At 44.6% G+C, this 21,060-nt stretch overlaps 1 protein-coding gene and 1 long non-coding RNA gene across 4 annotated transcripts in view; one reads left to right on the top strand and one right to left on the bottom strand.

Annotated features, from left to right (window-relative positions):
* The window catches only part of SLC1A1 (solute carrier family 1 member 1), a 76,923-nt gene extending 71,130 nt beyond the window's left edge, over nt 1–5,793 (bottom strand). The window contains exon 1 of the mRNA XM_059411962.1: nt 5,632–5,793. Within this exon, the coding sequence (XP_059267945.1) occupies nt 5,632–5,722 (91 nt within the window). The 5' untranslated portion in view covers nt 5,723–5,793. The remainder of the gene's footprint in view (nt 1–5,631) is intronic.
* Nucleotides 5,794–5,833: 40 nt separating this feature from the next.
* Nucleotides 5,834–21,060, top strand: part of LOC132024857 (uncharacterized) — a 39,396-nt gene continuing 24,169 nt past the window's right edge. Inside the window, exons 1-2 of one of the 3 annotated variants that reach the window (XR_009406337.1) lie at nt 5,834–6,287; nt 8,630–8,745. This is a non-coding gene — a long non-coding RNA (uncharacterized LOC132024857). The other 2 variants (XR_009406338.1, XR_009406336.1) reach the window with 2 other exon arrangements.

Raw genomic sequence — 21,060 nt, 5'->3', positions numbered from 1 at the left:
CTGGGCAGACATCAGTAATCAATTCCAGAACTTCTGTTTCCAATTCCTTCTCAGCAAACATATCCCGCCAGACAGTCCACTCTCTATAATGGGGAGCTGGCACGTGAAGGAAATCCTGGTTCTTCCAGCTCATCCAAATCCCTCTCCTTTCTGATAAGAAAACAAAGGCCCAGAAAGTTTAAGTATCAGATACCCTTTCTTAAAGAGCTCTGAAGAGTCAGTCCCATTACTTTAAGGTCTCGTTTCGTTTTCCAGCATTGGCTAGGAGTAGTGGGGTGCTTTGGGCCTCAAGGGATCTATGATCTAGTTTTGAGAAGGAAAAGGTGATCATGCTTGAAATATGTGTAGACTAAGTATTAATCTGGGGTCCTGATGTCAAGATTAGAGAATGCTGAAGTAGATAGTAGAAAATTTATGGAGGAAATGGAGCTCAGGCTAAGCTTAGGGCTCATTTATTCACTCAATAAACCAGGACAATGTCTTACTCTCTCCGGGTCATAAATGTCTCATCAACAAATCAACAAACGTATTGAGTCCACCATGCACTGTGACAGATGCTACAGGTTCAGGGAGGCTCATGGCTTAGTGGGGAAAAAAAAAAGAATATATTCTAACTGCACAGTACTGCATACACGTAGATGTTCCTTCTGCACAGTGGGGGTGCACAATAGTTCTTTTCCAAGTCTGTGCCACTTCTAGGATTCCACCTCCTGCTAGAGATGGCCACTTTCTTCCCCTGGAGGACCAAATCTGGCCATACCCCATCAGCTTAACCCGCTGAGCACCTCGAGTTAACTGTCATTTCTTTTTCCATTCCCACTGCAGCTGAGCAGCCAAGGGCCCTAGCTCTCCCTGTCTGGACACGGACACGCCCCTCGGTCGTGTGCCCACCTGCAAGACGGCCCTCCCAGGATCCATTCGCCACACGCACCTGTCAGTGATCTTTCCCCAGCACAGCTCTGACCATGTCCTTGCCAACCTAACCCTCAGACCACGTCCAAACTCATCAGCATGGCATTCTAGGCGCCCCCCAGGAGCTGCCTCTGCCTCCTTGGCAGCCTTGTTCCTTTTATTTTCCCATGTCCCTCCATCACACCCTCCGCTGCAGTCTTGCCCCGCGCCTCTGTTAGAAGGCAGGAAAAGGAGGCTTTGAAGGCGGAAGGAAGAGTCCCACAGCCTCATGACCAGAGGCACAAGGGTGGGTCTGAACCCACTGTGGAGGCCAGTCACCCACCGTGGAGGCCAGTCTGGTGGATGAGCCTGCCAAGTCCCACCAGAGCAGCATCCCTCCAAGCGCAGCCATGGGGATTCGCAGAGCCCTGGAGGCATGTTTCTGCCCCTGCCCAGTCTCAGGGTAGAAAAGGACAACACAGACCCAAGTACGGCACCCCAGTATGGCGCTCGGCCCACACTACTGTGATTCCCAGGAGGGTCGGCAAGCACTGGCTACGACAGGGAGCTGGGAGGGGTTGAGTCTCCGTTCACTCACCCCTACGTGGGCAAGGGTACAGTTTCCTCATAGACAGATATGGAGGCAACACCTACTTTGTCGCCGCAAAACATTTCCCCTGCCTTTTTTCCATGAGCATTTCCTAATATTTCACCAGGCATGATGGAAATGAGGTTGGAGAAGTATAAGAAGTCAAATGCGTAGCAGGTGAAGTGCCCTCTAGCCTCCTCAGCCTGCCTCTGCTTCCAGCCCCTGCCCCCTCCCCCAGTCTGTACTCAAAACGGCGCCAGGGGGAGCCCAGGGGGAGCAGATTAAAATACAACCAGACCACCTGCTCTGCTCAGAACCCTTCAAAGGTTTCCCACCTCCCAGGAAAAGTCAAAGTCCTTAGAGGAGCCCACACTCCCCCACTGCTCTGTCCCTCCACTCCCTGTTCCTTCTCAAACAAGCCAGGAAACTCCCCAGATACCTGTGCACGTGTCGCCGCATGTCCTTCTAGTCTTGGCTCAGTGGTCTCCTTCTCAGTGGGGCCCTCGCTGCGGCTCTGATATAAAAGTGCAAGCCTCTCCCAGCCCCCTCCATGTTCTCAGAATCTGACACATTCCGTGTGGTACTCTACCTCTTTGTTCTGTTGATGGTTTACTCTCTGCACTGGAGCAGAAGTTCCATGAGGAAAGGGGTTTTGACGGTTTTGTTTGCTGCTTTGTGCTCTGGGGCAGTCTCTACCGAATGGACAATCTAAGTGTTGGCTGCTACAGGTATATCCCAAGACTGGGCTGATTAGAGGCCCAGCAGTACCAGGCATGGGAGTCGCGAGACCAAACGAACTTTATCAGTAATGATGCACATTCCGGAATGCTACCACGCACAAGGCTCTGTGCAGGTGAGCGCAGCCGGCCCCCTCATCAGAGGCCTCAGAGACACCCAGAAACATCTATCACGACTCAAACAAGCACTGCGGAATGCATGTTGCTGGGGCGCAGGGTAGGGGACGGGAAGCCGGGGCAAGGGTATTCCTAATAAGCTGGAAGAACGTTCTCCACGTCAAGCAGCAGCATCTGAATCTATAAAGGACGGCTTCCTGAGCGCACGGAAGTAAAGGATTCAGAATGAGTAAGCTTGCCGGCTCGTGTAAATAACATCTACTTCCATTCCTGAAGACCCGTAAGGTGGAAATCAGGTTTTCCAGGTGGCTGGAATAAGGCACATCCTGGATAGAAAGCGCCTGCTCTGGGCTGTGACAGGGGTGAGGCTTCCCCGAGCGCTTTACCAACACGACACACACCGTCCCTGGCATGATTTTTCAGCCTCACAGCCGTATGAACGCGACACTGGTGCAGTAGAAACCAGACTTCAAATTTTTGAATTTTGATCTCTTCCTGGGTGAGCGAGATGTGGTGCCGTCCTCTCTCGTGACATGACTCTGCCCAACCTTATGCTAATGGAAATGTTTAAGGCAGACCAGGCTAAGCCATGCTGTTCAGCAGGTCAGATGCATCAAATGCATTTTTTGTATTATGATATTTGATATTTCCAACTTCCCATGGGCTTATGGGGACCTAACCCCACCCCAAGTTGAGGAAGATTTGTACACGAAATGACCGTCACTGGGTCACTTGAATCAGAATGCTGAAACACAGAATTTTTACACACAGTGATTCTGTTTGGACAGAATTCCCAGCTGGAGCACAAAAAAATCTACTCTTAGAATTTCTGCCTGTTCAATGAATTGAGATCCAGGCTAGGGGGCATAAAACAAAATGGTTAATCCTTCCCATATCTTTGTAAAAAAAAAATATATATATATATATCTTTAACTGCATTTCCTCTCATATCCTAGGTCTTGCAAAACAGAAGCTTTAAGTGGGCTCATAAAAACCTTTGTCCCTCATTTCAATAATCAGAATATTTTAAAGTGTCAAGACCACTGAATTATAGCAGGGATCAAACATTTTGATGGTAGACCAAACATTTTAATGGCTATAATCAGAAGACGACATTCTGTCAGGGGGAGATAATAAAGTTAACAGTTTCTTCTTTAAAAAGGTCTAGAACGGAGGCTGCCGGAGAGAGCTGGTGACTTTCTGTATCAATTAAGACTTCTAAAATAAACTTACTATCAGTTTATAAATGGACTCAACCTCACTGTTGTAAGTCAGCTGGAATTTCATTCTGGTTAAATAACTGAGCTCGTGTACTCCACAGAGAGGTATGATTTCCACTCAGACCCAGCGCTCTAGAGAAAGAAAAAAGGAAGACCCTAGGAGGTGCCTGTGATGGAATGGGATGGCTCAGGCCAGGAGCGGAAACCCTCAGGCTAGCCCTGTGCTGTTCCTGGAGGAGCAAATGTCCAGAAAGACCTCAGTGGGGCATTTGACATTTTTATATGGTGGTTTCTCTTTCTTGAGAAAAGTGTCTGAATCGAGCTTCGCCCAGGTTAAAAACTGTTGGAAAGTGCCCTGATGCCACAGGCCAGATCTGCAAAATGGGCATGCAATCTCTCTTGACCCTGAAGCTGTATTTTTGCAACAGGTTCCAAAGGCCAGGGAACAACTGCTCAAAATCCTCTCCAAACCAGCCTCCAGTGAATGGGTACACTGAACAGTGGTATGCTACACTTGGTTAACGGGTGAGTATTCTTGGAGAACTCTGAGGCTAAAAAGGCAGCATTGTTCCACTTTTACCAAGAATTAGGAGGAAATGCTGACCTAAGTTACCCAGTAACTATCCTTAAAAAGGGCTTAACAATTAATTGTGGACGCTTATCACGAGGGAAAACAAACAAGGCCATTTCATCTGTTTGGATACAGGGAAATCAAATCACTCTCTCTGTGTGATACATTGCTTAAATGTAGTGGGGGCAGGATAAACCTTCCCTAAAACCCCCTAAACCCACTTAGCCCTTGGGGGAAATAGTTAAACAGATAAGAAAGACTTTCTTCTCTACTTCTCTCCTTTCCTCCCACAAATGGCCTCTGCTAAAGCAATTCCAAGATGTTATTTCTTTACTCGAAAACTGACTTTATTTTGCACAAGGTTCTGGAGGAGCAAATCTGATTCTGAGGATTCCGTTAACTTCCACAGGTTTTTTTTTGGGGGGGGGGGGGGGTGCGGGTAGGGCATCAAGAGTAGGGATAGGCAATGCCCAATATTCTGAGATTCAGAAATCCCTGGAGAAGGTGCAGGAGGTCCGGAGGCTGGCACCCCATCCCTTTTTCCGCAAACCCAGCTGCTGTTTCCAGAGGGAAGATGGGGACTTCAAAGGGATCTCACCTGCTCGGTGTCCCCACCTGTGTGAGCTCAAAGAGAAAAGGAGACAGACTCCAGCCCCAAAGGAGCGCATTCCAGAGCCCCAGTGCTAAGAGAGGCAAACTGAATCGAAATCCGAACAACTCATACCTCTGAGCAATGGCTCAGACATCCGCTTAGTCCAGTAATCTGTCAGGAGTGAATCATTTAAATACACCCTTGTTTAAAAACACGCAAATAGGACTCAAAATTATTTTCAATAGAGCAACAATGTGGAGAGCGAGGTGGCTCAAGGAGGCTATTCTGGCAGGTTACCAGGGTGGGAAAGGAAGAAACTGAGTTCTCTGAGCTCTCTTTCCCCAGTGACCTCCTGCGGGCCCTAACTGCACACACCTGGGTTTGGGCAAGAATTTGGCCCCGGGCGAGCGGTAACACCCTCTACCTCCCTCCCCTCGGGGGCCCGGCCACCCCTGAGGCTAAGGTGCCTCTGCCAGTCCAACCTAGGACCGAAGACCCTCTCTGCACTCGATCCCTGTCCAGGCAGCACGGGGCCCGGGGCGGGGGGGGGGGGGGGGGGGGGGGGGGGGGGGGGGCGCGGAGAGCACACAGGACTGAAAACCTAATAATAAACCGTGTCTGCTTCCCAACGGGAAGGACCAGGAGCTTCGCCTCCCCCTTCCAAGCCCCTCTGATCGTTTCGGGTAAAGCGGGAGCCCGCAGCTCGTGGAGCACCGAAATCGGAGTCCCCGCGGAGCTTTGTTCGCACGCAGACAGGGGCGCCCCGGCGGGGAAGCCCCCGCGTGGCTCCGAGGCCGACCAAGCGCACCCGCGGCGCCTCGCCCACCCTCGCCCCCGCCGGCCCCGCACGCGGCCTGGGCGCTGGGAGCGCGTGAGGGCGCGCGCCTCGCCCACCCGCCCGCCGAGCCGCTCACCGAGCACCACCGCGGCCACGGTGGACAGCAGCAGCCAGTTGCTCCTCAGGAAGCGCTTGCTGTCGCATCCCTTCCTCGCCGGCTTCCCCATGGCGGGCGCCGGGGCCGGGAGCCGCCGCCGCGGCCGCCGCTATTGTGCGCGGAGCTCGGCCGCGAGCGCGGGGGACCGGCGGAGGCTCCGCGGCGCGGCGGGGGCGGGAGGCGGGGGCGCGCGGGCCGCCGCTGTCGCTGTCACCGCCGCTGTCCCCTGAGACCGCGCGCCGCGCCTGTCGCCCGGGCCACCTCGCCGGCAGTGCGCGTTGGGCGCGCCCGGCTCCTCCTGCCGCCGCCGCGCTCTGCAGCGCCGGGGCCGACCCGCGAGGAAGGGGGGAGGAGCGGCGGGCGGCGGGCGCGTGGGGGCGTGGGGGCGTGCGCCGTGCGCGCCGGAGCCTGGAGCCCGCAGCCCGCAGCCCGCGCCCGCCAGCCGGCACCTGGAGTCGCTTTTTTTTTTTTTTCCTTCTGTCCTGCCAGACCAGCTTTTCGGATTTGGGGTTTCCTCCTCGCGGAGCCCAAATGGGCGGAGCCGCCGTGGTTTGGCCGGGCGCCCGCCCACCCGCTCCCCGCCGCGGCGCACACGCCTGCCCCCGGCGCCGCGGCGCCCTCGCGGGTGGGGAGAGGTGAGGGAACAGCGCTGTCGCGGGTGCCCTCGGCTCCCCGCCGCAGCGTCCGGAACGCCTGAAGCCCCCAGCGGGGCAAGAGGGACGGCTGGGGGTGGGGGGAGGCAGAGCAGGACTTGGTGAGCTCAAACCCCTAATCCCCGCTCCCGCCCCCCACTATTAATTCTTTCTCGGGGTAGTGGGAGGGGAGGCACCCGTAGGACGGCGGGTGGACGAGGCTTGCAATGGGCCCGCGTAGAAACTTGAGTGGCTCTGTGGCCGCTGAAGGCCCCCGAACTGTGAGCCTTGGCAGAGGGACTAGGTGTGCGCGCCGGGCGGAGCGGCGCTGGGTGAAGGTGGGAGGGCCCAGTCCTAAGGCCAAGTGCGCTGGGAAGGCAAACGGGGGAGTTGGAGGAACGAGGTAAGTGGTGCCAAATAGACTACGCGAGCCTAAGTGAATTTTCTAGTTGTCTTCAATTCTACCCCATTATTTCACCGTCACTTACACACACTCTTTCCTTCCCTTTCCCACACCACCACCTCCTCAGCTCTAGGCTGCCTTCCTGTCAGCTTTCCTAACATTAAGTAAGATCTGCACCTTTTTTTTTTTTTTTTTTTTTTTTTTTGCTATTGCGGAGGCTACGCTCTGAATGGGGAGGGTGGGGGAGCTCCCCAACGGGATTATCTGATGACTAAAACCCCACAATTAGAGCTTCATTCCTTTGGCTGAAATTGATGCAAGCCTACTTGAAGAGATTATAATTCAGCTTTAAGAACCAGGTACACTTTAGCATGAACGACTTTATCAGATCTTCTCCAGAAACTAAATTTTGAGAGCAGGAAGGATAGAGCGGTGTCAAGGTCACTGTGTGCCTGAGCAGGATCTGAGGAAATGTCAGAAGGAGGGAAACTATCAAGAAAGAGGGGACAGAGATAGCCATCCCCCCACCCACACACAAAAAGCTGGGAAGTACTCAGGTATCCAACAGGAAAGGAATGGCAAATATATTATGAAGTTGTCGTGCAGTAGTACATTATGCAGCCTATAGAAAGAAAGTTTATGAAATTTTTAATTGCATGAGATAGCATGTTATGATATTAGGGGAAAAAAAGGGAAAGGGGAAAAAAAGATTACATTGTGCATACAGTTTGGTCACAACTATGTAAAGCAAACATAGAAAACAAAACCTTATACTTAGGGAAAAAAAGTCCATAAGGAAATATGCCGAATTTTTAACAGTGGTTGTCTTTGGGTGATATAATAACGTGTTTGAATCTTTCTGCTTTCTATCTTCGTGTATTTTCCCAAGTGTTTCCCATGAGCTTCCTCATGCCTATTACAGTTGTGGGTAGGGTTGTATTGAAGAGAGAAATGGGCCCTAAAGAGAGAAAAAAGTGGAAAAACCAAGATGAACTTTGTACATCACAACTTTTTGACATCTAATAGAACAATCACACCTGGGTTTTATGCGTAGGATGTTTAGGTTAAAATCCCAGGACCACCACTTACCATCTGGGTAACTTTGGGCAAATTGCTTAAATTTCTTTGTCTGTCTTAGTTTCTACATCTGTAAAATGGAGGCATGAATATTATTTCTCTCACAGGGATATGGTAAGAGTTGAATACAATGTTTTTAAAAGACTTAGTGCCTGGCATACAGCGAGTGCCATCCCCAGTTGTACTTGGAGATAATGGGAGCAGGTGCATTTTTCTCCCTCTCACCTGTGGCCTGCCTGTCGGGAACGCCTCCTGACGTCAGACCCACAAGAACCCTGGCATATTTATTAAGAGTAATTACTATGGACTCTGAAAAACAATCTGAGGGGTTTGAAGTGGTGGGGGTGTGGGAGGTTGGGGTACCAGGTGGTGGGTATTATAGAGGGCACGGATTGCATGGAGCACTGGGTGTGGTGAAAAAATAATGAATACTGTTTTTCTGAAAATAAATAAATTGAAAAAATTAAAAAAAAAAAAGAGTAACTGCTGTTTAAAGTTGCCATGGACCCTAAATCTACTGCATTTTCATACCTAAGACTCCATAGAGTATGTAAGTGGCTTTATGCTAATTTAAATTATGCAATTTTAAAATAGTGCAATATAAAAAGATGAATAAAGCCAACATGTATACACTCATTTTGAAGTAATACAAATCTCCTAAATTAAACGTAAGAGTCAAGAATCTCCAAAGTTCAAAGCAGGTGGGCCAAGGGAATTATAAACCGCACTCATGCCATTGCTCCTTGGCGGTTCCACTTTAGGTGGTAATAAAAAATAATTAATAAGCAGATATAATGCACTTGCCTTGTGCCAGGCACCTTTCTAACCACTTTGCACAAATTATCTCCCTTGATCCTCCCAACAGCTGAATGCCATAGGGACTGGTGTTCTACCTCGTGGAACTGCTGGAAGAATCAGATGAGATACTGTGTGTCATTAGCGTCTTCGTCTTACAGCTGAGGAATCTGGGGCACATAGAAGGTAAGAAAATTCCTTCAGTTTCCTTGGTTGGTAAGAGGAAAATCAAGGTGAACTAGGTGGTCTGGCTCAAGGTGAATGGACCGCCTTTTATATGAGGAACAAATACAGAATTGTTAGGGGAAATTACTGGAGTTACTTTATGCAAGATCTTCAGGATTCCATCCTTCCAAATCCAGGGGACATTAGGGTGTCTTGAAGTGCTTTTCTCAGGTGGAACTTGCTTGCATTTTGGTGGCTGAACTCCTGAATTCACTTTCTGTGGCTACTACTGACCCCTGGTTCTATGATATATTTGCCTGAGATAAGCACTACTTACAGGTAGTAAGCATCACTTTGGGGGGAGATAGGAGACTTAGGGTTTTAGATTTATTTTTTAAATTTTCATTGTCTATGATAGTCATGAAAGCACATAATCTCAAGTTGGACAAAAGTTAAGAGACGTTTCTCTTGTAAGTTCTCTCTGAGGGGAACTTGACCACTCAGGTCTTGGAACAGGAACTTTACTCTCCTGGGGTAAGACCTTAAAGCCAAGTAGAAGAAATCTGTAGGGTTTTTTCCCCCCTTCCAATAGGTGTTAACATCTCCTTTTCCCCAGACCCCTCAGATGCCTTCAACCCTGCTGATACAAATCTTTGGCCATGTCTTAATACATTACATTTTGCCAGTGTGCTTCCCCCCCTCCCCAAACATTTAAGCAATTCTGCCATTTCTTTTACTGCTATTGTTTCTTTCTATTTTTCATCCTCAGTTGTTGAGTCATGGGCTCTCTTGTTATGAAAGGAAAGAGACTTTGACTTTGCCATACAAGGTTATATCATCAGGTGACAGCATTGGCTTATATATTACTGGTTCAGGGACAAAAAGTACGGCATCAGCTTCTGATCACCTCCAGAAATAGTAGGCTGGTTTTGGTCTACCATCATAAAACATATGCAGTTGGTTGCTTTGTCCTCATGCTGTGGTAATGGGACGAAGGAGGTCATGGGGTACCAGAGTCTCCTTCAGCATCTACCGCTGCGTAGCCATTCATGACTGATGGGTGATAAGAAGGATGCTGTCAGCACATTCAGTCTTTTTAGCAATCTCTTCCTTATTTACTTCATCTTGAAATTATAAATTAAAAGGAGAAAGAACTATAATTCATTAAATCTTCACAATAATTCTCCAAGTAATATTTTATAAAGAAGATTTGGCCTGAAGAGATTTATTTATTATTTAGATGTCCTTGCAGGCTGAATTGAACAGAGCTTTCCCCACAGGCTTTATTGCTTGCTTTGACAAACTGAAGAACAATTCTGTTTCATTTCAGAATATATTATATATATATATATATATATATATTTATCTGCTTCGTAAAAACTGTGTGTCCTTGAGCAGGTTGTTTAACCTCTCTGAAGAGTTTAAACAACCTCATTTGAAGATACCATTTGAAGTAATAAATACAAATGGCTGATTCATATTTGATACATATTTGAAACATGAACATATTTGATACATATCTGAAACATGAACAAGTTTTCAGTCTCACAAGAACTCAAGGAAATGAAAACTTAAACCAGTATTTGTTTACCAGTTAAAGATGTTTTAAGATAAAATATTTAAAAATGTATAATTTTAAGATTATAAATTGTAAACTTAGAGAAGCTATGTAGAAATGGGCAGCGTTGCAGACTTCCGGTAGACCTAAAAAATGCTATGACTTTTCTGAGGCTTGTTAGGTAGTTTGTAACATATTTCATTAAAAGCATTTGTATTCTTAAACTAAATCATTCTACCTCTTCAACTTTATTCCCCCCAAAAAATGATGGTTGGGGGGTGGGCTGTCCATTCCAGTTCAGTTGGAAACAATTTCACTACCTAATAAAGTGGACGGGGTAAAGATTGGTTAAGTGTGTTAAGGTATACTGGGCAATGGAACACCATTCAGGTATTGAAAAGCATATTTAAGCATGTAATTCAAAAATTACATGGGAAAATGGTAAGGACACATAGCTATGTTTTGAAATGGCAAAAGTAAGTTATAAAACAGTGGGAGAATTTTTTTTTTATAATGAGACTATAGTTATTATTTGTGTACCTGTAAATATAAAACTTAAAATATGCATATTATAATTCCAATTACGTCTGTGCGTGTGTGTATATGTGTGTAAGGGTAGTAATCTGAGTGCTGCTTTTTTTTTTAATTTTAAGACTTTATTTATGTATTTGACAGAGAGAACACAAGCAGGGAGAGCAGCAGTCAGGGGGAGAAGCAGGCTCCCCGCTGAGCAGGGAGCCTAATGCAGGGCTCGATCCCAGAACCTTGGGATCATGACCTGAACTGAAAACAGATGCTTAACTGACTGAGCCGCTCAGGCACCCAGTAATCTGAATATTATTAATTTGTGAGCACGTGTTCTTTGCTCTGCTAGGCCAAGCTGTTCATACACTTGGGAGATTAGGATTTTCTACAGAAGGAATTTAAAGAACAAAATATACTAACATTCCACTTCTACATGAAGTTTAGGATTATGTAGCAGGAAAGACTATCATCATGAGAAAGAATGTTTCGTAGTCCTTCACTCCTCATTAGAGTATCAGAATCCCAGCATGAAAGACCCATCTCAGAGAATTCTCTGGAGTGGAGGAAGGTCACCCCATTACCTATAAGTAGCTGCCCCTCCGCTGAAGCAGGAGGAGAAGACCCAGGGGGATTAGATGAGCGACTCACCACTTTCTGGTCAAGGAAATGGTGGGAAGACCAAAGGGAGGGTAAAAGAGATGCTGGTCCGGTTTTCTCTCTCCAGGCTTTGCCGAGGAAGGAGGTGTATGTTAGAGACAGGAGGGTGACAGCTCTGTTTCTGACCACCCATTAAGGGGCTGCCTCCCAGACTGTTTCTTACCAACCCGGGTGCAGCCACATCAACACAAGTGTGGCAGGAAGTGTATGTAGTCAGGCAGGGAGAGGACCTGAGATTTCACGTCCCAGGCACCCTCGGCTCCTGGGGGCAGGGATGCTGAACCGAGAGCCTCGGGATGGTCAGTGCCAGATGAGGCGACTCTCAAGAGTCTTGGGCTGGGGGAGTCCCGTGTGAACCGGCCCGATACAGAGGCTCACTTATTTATTACTGTCGGTAGCTGAGGTCGGGCTGAGGCTGTACTAGATGTCTTCAGCTCTAATGAAGCCAAGAGAAAAAGCAGAATATATCTTCCCAACTGTACATTTTAACCCGGAAGACCTGCAGGGCAAGTTGCAAGTAGGGAACATGTTCTGGACGCCATGATCCAGACGGGTCCACACATCACGTTGGGCTGTTCATGTTTTAAAGTCTCTTTCATTTTGCAACAGATTCCCCCCCCCCCTCCATCTCCATCTCATTTGTTTGTTAAAGGGACGGGCTCATTTGTCCTATAAGATTCCCTCAGACTAGATTTGGCTGATTGCTTTTTCATGGTGGCAATTGATTTGTTTTCCTCCCGCACTGTGTCCTCTGAGCTGGAGGTTGGATCTAGGGGTCTGATAGCTAGCAGGGCCAAGATCCAACCAACGGTGGATTCTGATGTCAGCCTGATTCATCTGGGATAAATTCGCCGTCAACATTTTGAATATGGTTTGGCATCTGTTAGTGATGGTTGCTTAAGATCGCTTTATTTAATTTGTTCTCATTCTATCGTTCCTCTGAATATATTTGCCAGAATTCTTCTATAAAAAGAATTTTTACCTCATCAGCTATTTGGTTACCCTGAAATAGAGTTTGTACAGAAAAAGCAGGATCCGTGATTAACTTTTTCCCCTTACTGCTTTTCTCAGTCATGAATTGGGGCCCTAGCATCCTGCAGTGGGGACTGACATTGTTTTGTTCCCTTGTTTTTTATGCGTGTGATGATGGACACTGTATTAGGGTAATTATGCTCACTGGTGTTATTATGAATAGGACACTGTATTAGTGTTATTATGTCTACTAGAGTTCTTGTGAATACTTTTATTAGTGTTATTATGAAATGAAATTTATTATGTTAATATGAAACACGTAAATCCATCCAAAATATATAAATCTGTGTGCGCATATACAACTGATTGAAACACATAAATCCACATATTTCAATCAGTTATATATGCGCACATAGATTTTATATGTTTTGGATGGATTTATGTGTTTCAATCAGTTACAATCGTTATTATTTTCCTTGCTCAAATTGCTGAATCTTTAGCTAACGGGAGTCCATTCATTTTGGCTCCCATGTCCTTTGGCCAAACCATTTGTCTTCAAATAGTGTTCTTATTTTCTGGCTCAACAAGATGTCCCAGGACCCTCTTGTACATTTCTTGCCCTGGAAGCAGCCATTTCCCCAGTCTCTGGGTTCCTTTTTGTGGAGAATAGTGTTTAGAAACTGTAGTCTTGGTGATGGGGGTACTCATCTCTACCAGGTCCTGTCCTGGTTTGTTTCACTTAGCTTAAGGTCCTCACGGCTCATCTGTGTTGACATGAGTCAGAATTCCCTCCTTGTCACAGCTGAATAATTTCTATTTGTTTATCCGTTCATCCACTGATGAACACCTGGGCTGTGAATAATGCAGCTGTGAAAATGGGTGTATCAGTATCTGTTCAAGTCCCTGCTTTCAGTTCTTTCATGTATATACCAAAGTGGAATTCTTCGGGGTAATTCTCTGGGTTATATATATTTTAAAAGATTTTATTTATTTATTTGTCAGAGAGACAGAGAGACCCATTTACAAGCAGGGGAAGTGTCAGACAGAAGGAGAAGCAGACTCCCTGCCGAGCAAGGAGCCTGATGAGGGTCTCAATTCCAGGATCCTGGGATTGTCACGTGAGCCAAAGGCAGATGCTTAACTGACTGAGCCACCCAGGCATCCTCTATGTATAATATTTCGAGGAACTGCCATGCTGTTTTCCCCAGTGGCTGCACCAGTTTGCATTCCCACCAGCAGTGCATGAGGGTTCCAGTCTGTGCACATCCTTACCAACACTCATTCTTTTCTCTTTGTTCATCTTAATTGTAGCCATTCCCAATGTGTGTGAGTCAATTCAAATTTAACACTGCAGAATTTTGATTAAATTTCTTTGATTTTACTCATGTCACTTTTTCTTTACTTTGAAAATCTTGGCTCTTAACGGCCTTAAGTATTTATTTCCTAATTCTATAATGTACGTGTAATAGTAAAAAACAAAACAAAAACAAAAAACCATATATATATGGCTCAGTTGGCTAAACATCCGACTCTTGATTTCAACTCAAGTCATGATCTCAGGGTTGTGAGATCGAGCCCCACATCAGGCTCTGCGCTGGGCATGGAGCCTGCTTGAGATTCTCTCTCTCTCTGTCACTCCTCTCTCTCTTTCTTAAAAAAGAAAAAAAAAAACCTGTGTGTGTGTGGGTGTGTGTGTGTATGTGTGTGTATCAACATTACTTCTAATAGTAAGACCACTGAAAGCAGCTTAAGATTTCTTTGTGGTACTTTTTTTTTTTTTTAAGATTTTATTTATTTATTTGCCAGAGAGAGAGAGAGAGAGCGAGCAAGCGAGCACAGGCAAACAGAGTGGCAGCAGAAGCAGAGGGAGAAGCAGCCTCCCTGCCGAGCAAGGAGCCCATGTGGGACTTGATCCCAGGACGCTGGGATCATGACCTGAGCCGAAGGCAGCTGCTTAACCAACTGAGCCACCCAGGCTTCCCTCTTTGTGGTACTTTTAACCCCAGAATGTATCCCTCAAGGCATATATAGTCAAATTCCTGTGTTCAGTGGTCCCTTGAGCTAATTATTTTCCCTTGTGTGGTTATGCCATCAGTTTGAATGAAAGCATGTGAAACATTTACATAGTTCAGTCGAAACTAAAAGAGCACAGAGCATTCTCCTTTTGGTCTTCCTCTCCACTCCCTCCCCCCCTAGGTAATACTTCGTAGCTATCTATTGTGCTAGTTGTCCTTCAGTTGGTTCTTTTTAGAAAACATAAACAAAATATATTTTTATTCTCCCACCCTTTATTACAGGAAGGTAACATTATCTAAGCCCTGTTCTTTGCCTCACTTGGTTTCATTTATCCTGGTGGTCGCTCAATATTCTGATACGGAGATTTTGCTCATTCCTTTTTCTGTTCAATATTCCTTTGTGTAGCTATTGGTATGAAGAAGTCTTCCTCATTCTTTTGAAATGCTACAGGATACTTTATTGTGTGGATAGACCCATAGTTTTTTGTTTTTTTTTTTTTAAACAAACTTCCTAGTGATAGACATTTGGTTCTTTTCCAGTATTTTGCTATTACAATTAATATCACAAGGGATAGCATTTACCTCACTCAGAAGTGTGCTGGCAAGTGTTTACCAGCAAGCTCTCCAAGGGGGGAGAAAGAAAGAAAAGCTTAAGAAAAAAAGAAAAAAGAAGCCTTGATTTTCTGGTTTTTGATATAATTTATTTCTTTGCTTTTGATCTAATTTATTTAGCTTTACATCCCTATAATTTCATTTTATTTTGTTTTGAGAGAGAGAGAGACCGTGAGTGTTGGGGAGAGGCAAAAGAAGGGGGTAAGAGAGAATCTTAAGCAGACTCCACACTGAGTGCAGAGCCCCGCATGGGACTAGATCTCACGACCCTGACATTATGACCAGAGCCAAAACCAAGAGTTGGACATTCTAATTGAGCCACTCAGTTGCCCCTAATTTTATTTTTAAAAATGGAAGTGCTGGGGCACGTGGGTGGCTCAGTGGATTAAAGCCTCTGTCTTCGGCTCAGGTCATGATCCCCGGGCCCTGGGATCGAACCCCACATCGGGCTCTCTGCTCAGCAGGGAGCCTGCTTCCTCCTCTCTCTCTCTCTCTCTCTGCCCGCCTCTCTGCCTACTTGTGATCTCTATCTGTCAAATAAATAAATAAAATATTTTTTTAAAAATGGAAGTGCTTAGGGGCAACTGGGTGGCTCAGTTGGTTAAACATCTGCCTTCAGCTCAGGTTATGGTTTCAGGGTCCTGGGATCAAGCACAGCGTTGGGCTCTCGACTTAGCGGGGAGTCTGTTGCTCCTTCTCCCTCTCCCTCTGTAGCCTCACCTCATGATCTCTCTGTCTCTCAAACAAACGTATAAATCTTTAAAATAAACAGAGATGTTTAACAGCCAGCTCACAGATATTCCTGAAAGTTAAATGGTCAGCTCTTGTGAGCCAGTACTAGCCATCACACCATTAAGTCCACACCTCATTTTAGTACCTGAGTAGAAACTTTTATATGCCTAAGCTAGAGATCCATCAGTTTTTTTCTCAAGAAGAGAAGTTCAAAGGTAGACAACTTAGTGCTTATGTTGGAGCTCCATGGTGGGGTATCCCATGGTACTTTCTCTCTGCTCTGCTCTCTTAGCCTCATGGTCCAAAGTGGCTGATGGAGCGCCGGATATCATGTCCATATGCCAGACACCAGGAGGAAGGAAGTGAAGAAAGGCTCTGTGGACTCAGTTACTTTTTAGGATATTCCCAGAGACCCCATCTAGCCCTCTGCTTACAATTTGCCGTACAGCACTTGGCTACCTGGTCATATGGAGCTGTAAGAAAAGCTGGAAAATGGGGACAATTGTGCAGGTTGCTGCCTCAAATAAAATAGGTTTTTTCTTTTCTAATTTACTAGGTAAGAAATGAAAAATGAATGTTGGCTAGGCAACTAGCAACCTGCACCCCTTCTCACGAAATCTTTTAAGCTCAGCTGCTCCAAAAAGCCACCTTCGATGATGACTTTTCTCCATCTCTTCTCTGAGCTTCAGTGCTGATGCTCCAGGGATCATTGTAGAAACGACACACATTTTTTCTGAATCATTGTTTTGGTGTTTTATGTGTATGCCTGCCTCCCAGTTCCTAATCCACTGGTGATTATATGCAATTATAAATTCATATGGGAAAAATCTGCATTTTACATTTCTTTTTTGTTTCTCTTACAACTTAAAAAAAGATTTTTAAGGTGTAAAATGAAGTTAGTGATATCTATACTGTTACTGGAAGAAACAGAAACAGTACACGTGAACGACTAAAATGTACAGTGTTACATACATGCCCCTCTCTCTTTCTCTTCCCCCCTCTTTTCTATTATTCATTCTTTCTTCTGGTTAAATATAAAGGGAAGCCGAGGGAAGATGGAATGCAAATATTTTATCTCGGCTGGGGGAACACCGTGTACAAATTACTGGTGGTTTTCGGGACCTGGAACTAGAGACATCCGCTTACGTTGTTGTCTAGCTCCTCTGTTCTGGGCGCATCACGAGAGTGACTCTTTAAGTACACACCTAGTATCCTACCTGCTATTAACATATATTCATTTTCCCTGTCTTTGAACTTTGTAATTGTAAAATCACACCTCAGGCTTTATTGAGTCTGGTTTCTTTCAATGCACATGACATTTGTGAAATTCACCCAGGCTGTTTTGTTATAGCAATAGTTTTCTTGTATGACTGTGTCACAATTATTAACCCATTGTGTTGTTGACAGACATTGGGTTATATCCGTCTTTTGACAATTATAAATAATCCTGCTGTGAACATTTTTGGGCCTGTCTTTTGGTACGGGGTGTATGTGTTGGGCATATAGCTCGTTATGGGAGTGCTGGTCGTAGTGTATGCTTATGTTCAGGTTTATGAGATGTTTCCAGATTGTTTCCAAAGTGGCTGTACCAAATGATATTCCCATCAGCACTGTGTGAGAGTTCGGTTTTTCCCCATCTTGACCAAGTATTGACCAATCATCTTGACCAATCCCTAGTATTATACTAGGGAATAGTCTATCTAGATTCTTGTTTGGGACCAGAGTGCTCATTGACTTGGCTGCTGGTCATGTTGGTGGCAACAGCTCTCTCTGAATTTCCCTCAGGCAAAGAGTGATTCCACATCCAAAGTCAAGTGCCTTCTTCTGGGAGTAGATCTGTGGGATGGTGATAGTGCTGGTGGTGGAGGAGGTGGTCATGGTGGTGACCGTGGGGTGGAGACAATTTTCAAGGGCCATCCCAACTCTGAAGTTTCTTGCAAGACTAACTGAGGCCTGAATTGCAGAATTTTCCCCTCTGTCCAGTCCTATGTCCCTCACACTTTGAAGATGTTTTATTGCCCAGCAAACCTCTTAGTACATAAGATTGGAAGTGCCAGATGATGTTTCCCTGGGACAGTGATTAGGACAGTATTGTTAGATTTTACAATTGTTAGATTTTGGCCCTTCTGGTGGGCATGTGATTGTGGTTTTATTGTCCATTTCTGCAATGGCTAATGAGAAGGAGCACCTGTTCATATATTTAATGGGAATCTCTTTCCTCTTTTGTGAAATGGCTGTTCAAGTCTTATTCCCTCTATTATCAGGTTATGTATCATATTCTTTGCTTCATATAGCCCTTTGCTGGATAGATGTATTTCAAGGATCTTTTCTCACCATGGCTTGCCTTGTTTACTCCCTAAATGATTTTCTTCTAATTTCCTGAATTTTAAAATTTTAATGTGATACTGTTTAACAAAATTTTCTGTTAAGTTTGGTGAGTACTGATTTTGTTGAGGAAATACTTGTGCACCCCAAGAGCACAAAGATATAATGTGTTCTATTCTTAAAAGCTTTATTGTTTTACTTCTCTCCTTTGATCTAAAATCATCCTGGAACCCCTACTCTGAATGGTGTGAGGTAGGGGTCAAGATCTATTTTTCTCTATATGGCTATCCAGGCAATCCAGCAACACTGATAGAAGACATCATCCTTTCTCCAGTGCACAGCAGTGTCCCTTTTGTATATGTGTGTACGTGTGGCTCTGATTCTGGATTCTCTGTTTTGTTCCATCTGTCTATTTGTCTGTCTTTCCACCAATCCCCACTTTGTTTAAATTACTGTAGCTTTATAATTAGCTTGGATACTTGATATACATCCTCTTTTTCTCTTTAAGAAAAACAAAGAAAATGATCTTGCCTATTCATGATCCTTTGGATTTTCAATTTTAGATTGTTTGTGAATGCACACAAAAAAATTTTCTGGGGTCGTTTTTGTAGATCAGTTCTGGGGAGAGCTGGCTTCTTTATGATATATCAGTTTTATGGATTTTGAGTCTTTTAATACATGAACCTTGTATATTCCTATTTAGGTCTTCCTTAGTTTTTTTTTTAATTTTATTTTTTAAAGTTGTTATTTTCTTTGTAGCTATCTTGTGCATCTTTCACAAGATGTCTCACAAAAATACCTAGGTTTTTATGATTGTAAATGATATCTTTAAAATTATATTCTTGGTGGCTTAGTGGGTTAAAACCTCTGCCTTTGGCTCAGGTCATGATCCCAGAGTCCTGGGATCGAGCCCTTCATCGGACTCTCTGCTCAGTGGGGAGCCTGCCTCCCCCCTCTCTCTCCCTGCATCTCTGCTTGCTTGTGATCTCTGTCTGTCAAATAAATTAAAAAAAGAAATTATTTATATTCTAATTGTTTATTAATGATATCTAGAAAACAATAGATTTTTAAAAGGTTTTTAAATTTATTTATTTGAGAGGGGGAGTGAGAGAGAGAGGGCTCAAGCAGGGGGAGATGGGCAGAGGGAGAGGGAGAAGTAGACTCCCCCACTGAGCAGGGAGCCTGATGTGGGGCTCGATCCTAGGACCCTGAGATCATGACTTGAACCGAAGGCAGATGCTTAACAAACTGAGCCACTCAGGAGCCCCCACAATTGTTTTTTGTTGTATTAATTTTCTTTCCAGCAATCTTGCTAAATTCATTTATTTCAATTTTAGTAAGCGTCTATATATTATTTCTGATTTTTTTAGATGTGTAAATATGTTATTTGTAAACAATGACAATTTTAGTTCTTTCCTTTTTATCCTTCTGTTTCCTTTTCTTCTCCTGGTTAGTACATTGAATAGATGTGGTGGTAATAGACATCCATGTCTTCTTCCCGGTTTTAGGAGGAAAACTTTCAATATTTTACCTTAAATAAGATATGCCCTGGGGCGCCTCGGTGGCTCAGTGGGTTAAGCCTCTGCCTTCGGCTCAGGTCATGATCCCAGAGTCTTGGGATTGAGCCCCACATTGGGCTCTCTGCTCTGCAGGGTGTTTGCTTCCCCCGCTCTCTCTCTGCCTGCCTTTCTGCCTCCTTGTGATTTCTGTCAAATAAATTAAAAAAAAAAAAGATATGCCCTATTTCTTATCAGATTATGAGAGTCCCTTCTAGTTAGGTAAGTGTTTTCCTAATAAATGGGTGTTGAATTATATCAACTGAGCTTTTTTGCATTTATAGAGATGATTATATGATTTTCCCCTCTTTTTCTGTCAACGTGGTGAATTACGGTAATTATAATTGAATGTTAAACTCTTGCATTCCCAGATTAAGCCCAGCTTGGTCATGATGTACTATCCTTTTTATGTTTTCTTTCCAGATTAAATTTGCTAATTTTATTTTCTATTTTTAAGATTTTATTTATTTTAGAGAGAGCATGAATGGGGTGGGGTTGGGGGTAGAGGGTGGAGAGGAAAGAATCTCAAGCAGTCTATGAGGGGCTCCATTTCCCAACCCTGAGATCATGACCTGAGCTTAAACCAAGAGTCAGTGCTTAATCCACTGACCCACGAAGGCATTCCTACTAATTTTAAAAATAAGTTTTGCTTCTAGGTTCATGAGCTGTTTACTAGCATAATACATTACTCTCCTACAAAGCCCTTGTCAGACAAGGGTATAAAGTTTTCATAGGCTTTAGGACTCAGCTAAAAAGTATGCGTAAAAGTATTTCTCTAGAAGAATTTATGTAATATTCCCCCCCTTAAAGGTTTGGAAGAATTCACTGGCTAATCTGTTTCATTATTTTCTAGTTCAATTCTACTGAATTCATAAAACATTCTGAATGATTTTAATATTTGAAATTTCTTGATCCTTACTTTATGGCTTACCATGTAGTCAATTTTTGTAAATGTTCTCTATGCCTTGAAAAAGTATTCTGCCATTGTCTGGTTCTGTGTTTTACCTATATTAATTATATCAAGTTTCTTAACCAGGTTGTCTAGATCTTCCATATATTTGCAGATTTTTTTTCTCTATTCTTTAAGTTACTAAGAGATAAATTAAAATCTGGGGCACCTGGGTGGCTCAGTGGGTTAAAGCCTCTGCCTTCAGCTGGGGTCATGATCCTGGGGTCCTGGAACTGAGCCTTGCATCGGGATCTCTGCTCAGCAGGGAGCCTGCTTCCTCCTCTTTCTCTCTCTCTCTGCCTGCCTCTCTGCCTACTTGTGATTTGTATTTGTCAAATAAATAATTAAAATCTATTGTAACTGTGGATTTGTCTATTTTTTGGTTCTGTCAGTTTTTACTCTCTGTGTATTCAAGTTTATTATTTGATACACACA

The sequence above is a fragment of the Mustela nigripes genome, chromosome 9 (genome assembly GCF_022355385.1).
Source record: "Mustela nigripes isolate SB6536 chromosome 9, MUSNIG.SB6536, whole genome shotgun sequence".
Taxonomy (NCBI): domain Eukaryota; kingdom Metazoa; phylum Chordata; class Mammalia; order Carnivora; family Mustelidae; genus Mustela; species Mustela nigripes.
This window is presented reverse-complemented; position numbering and strand designations above follow the sequence as displayed.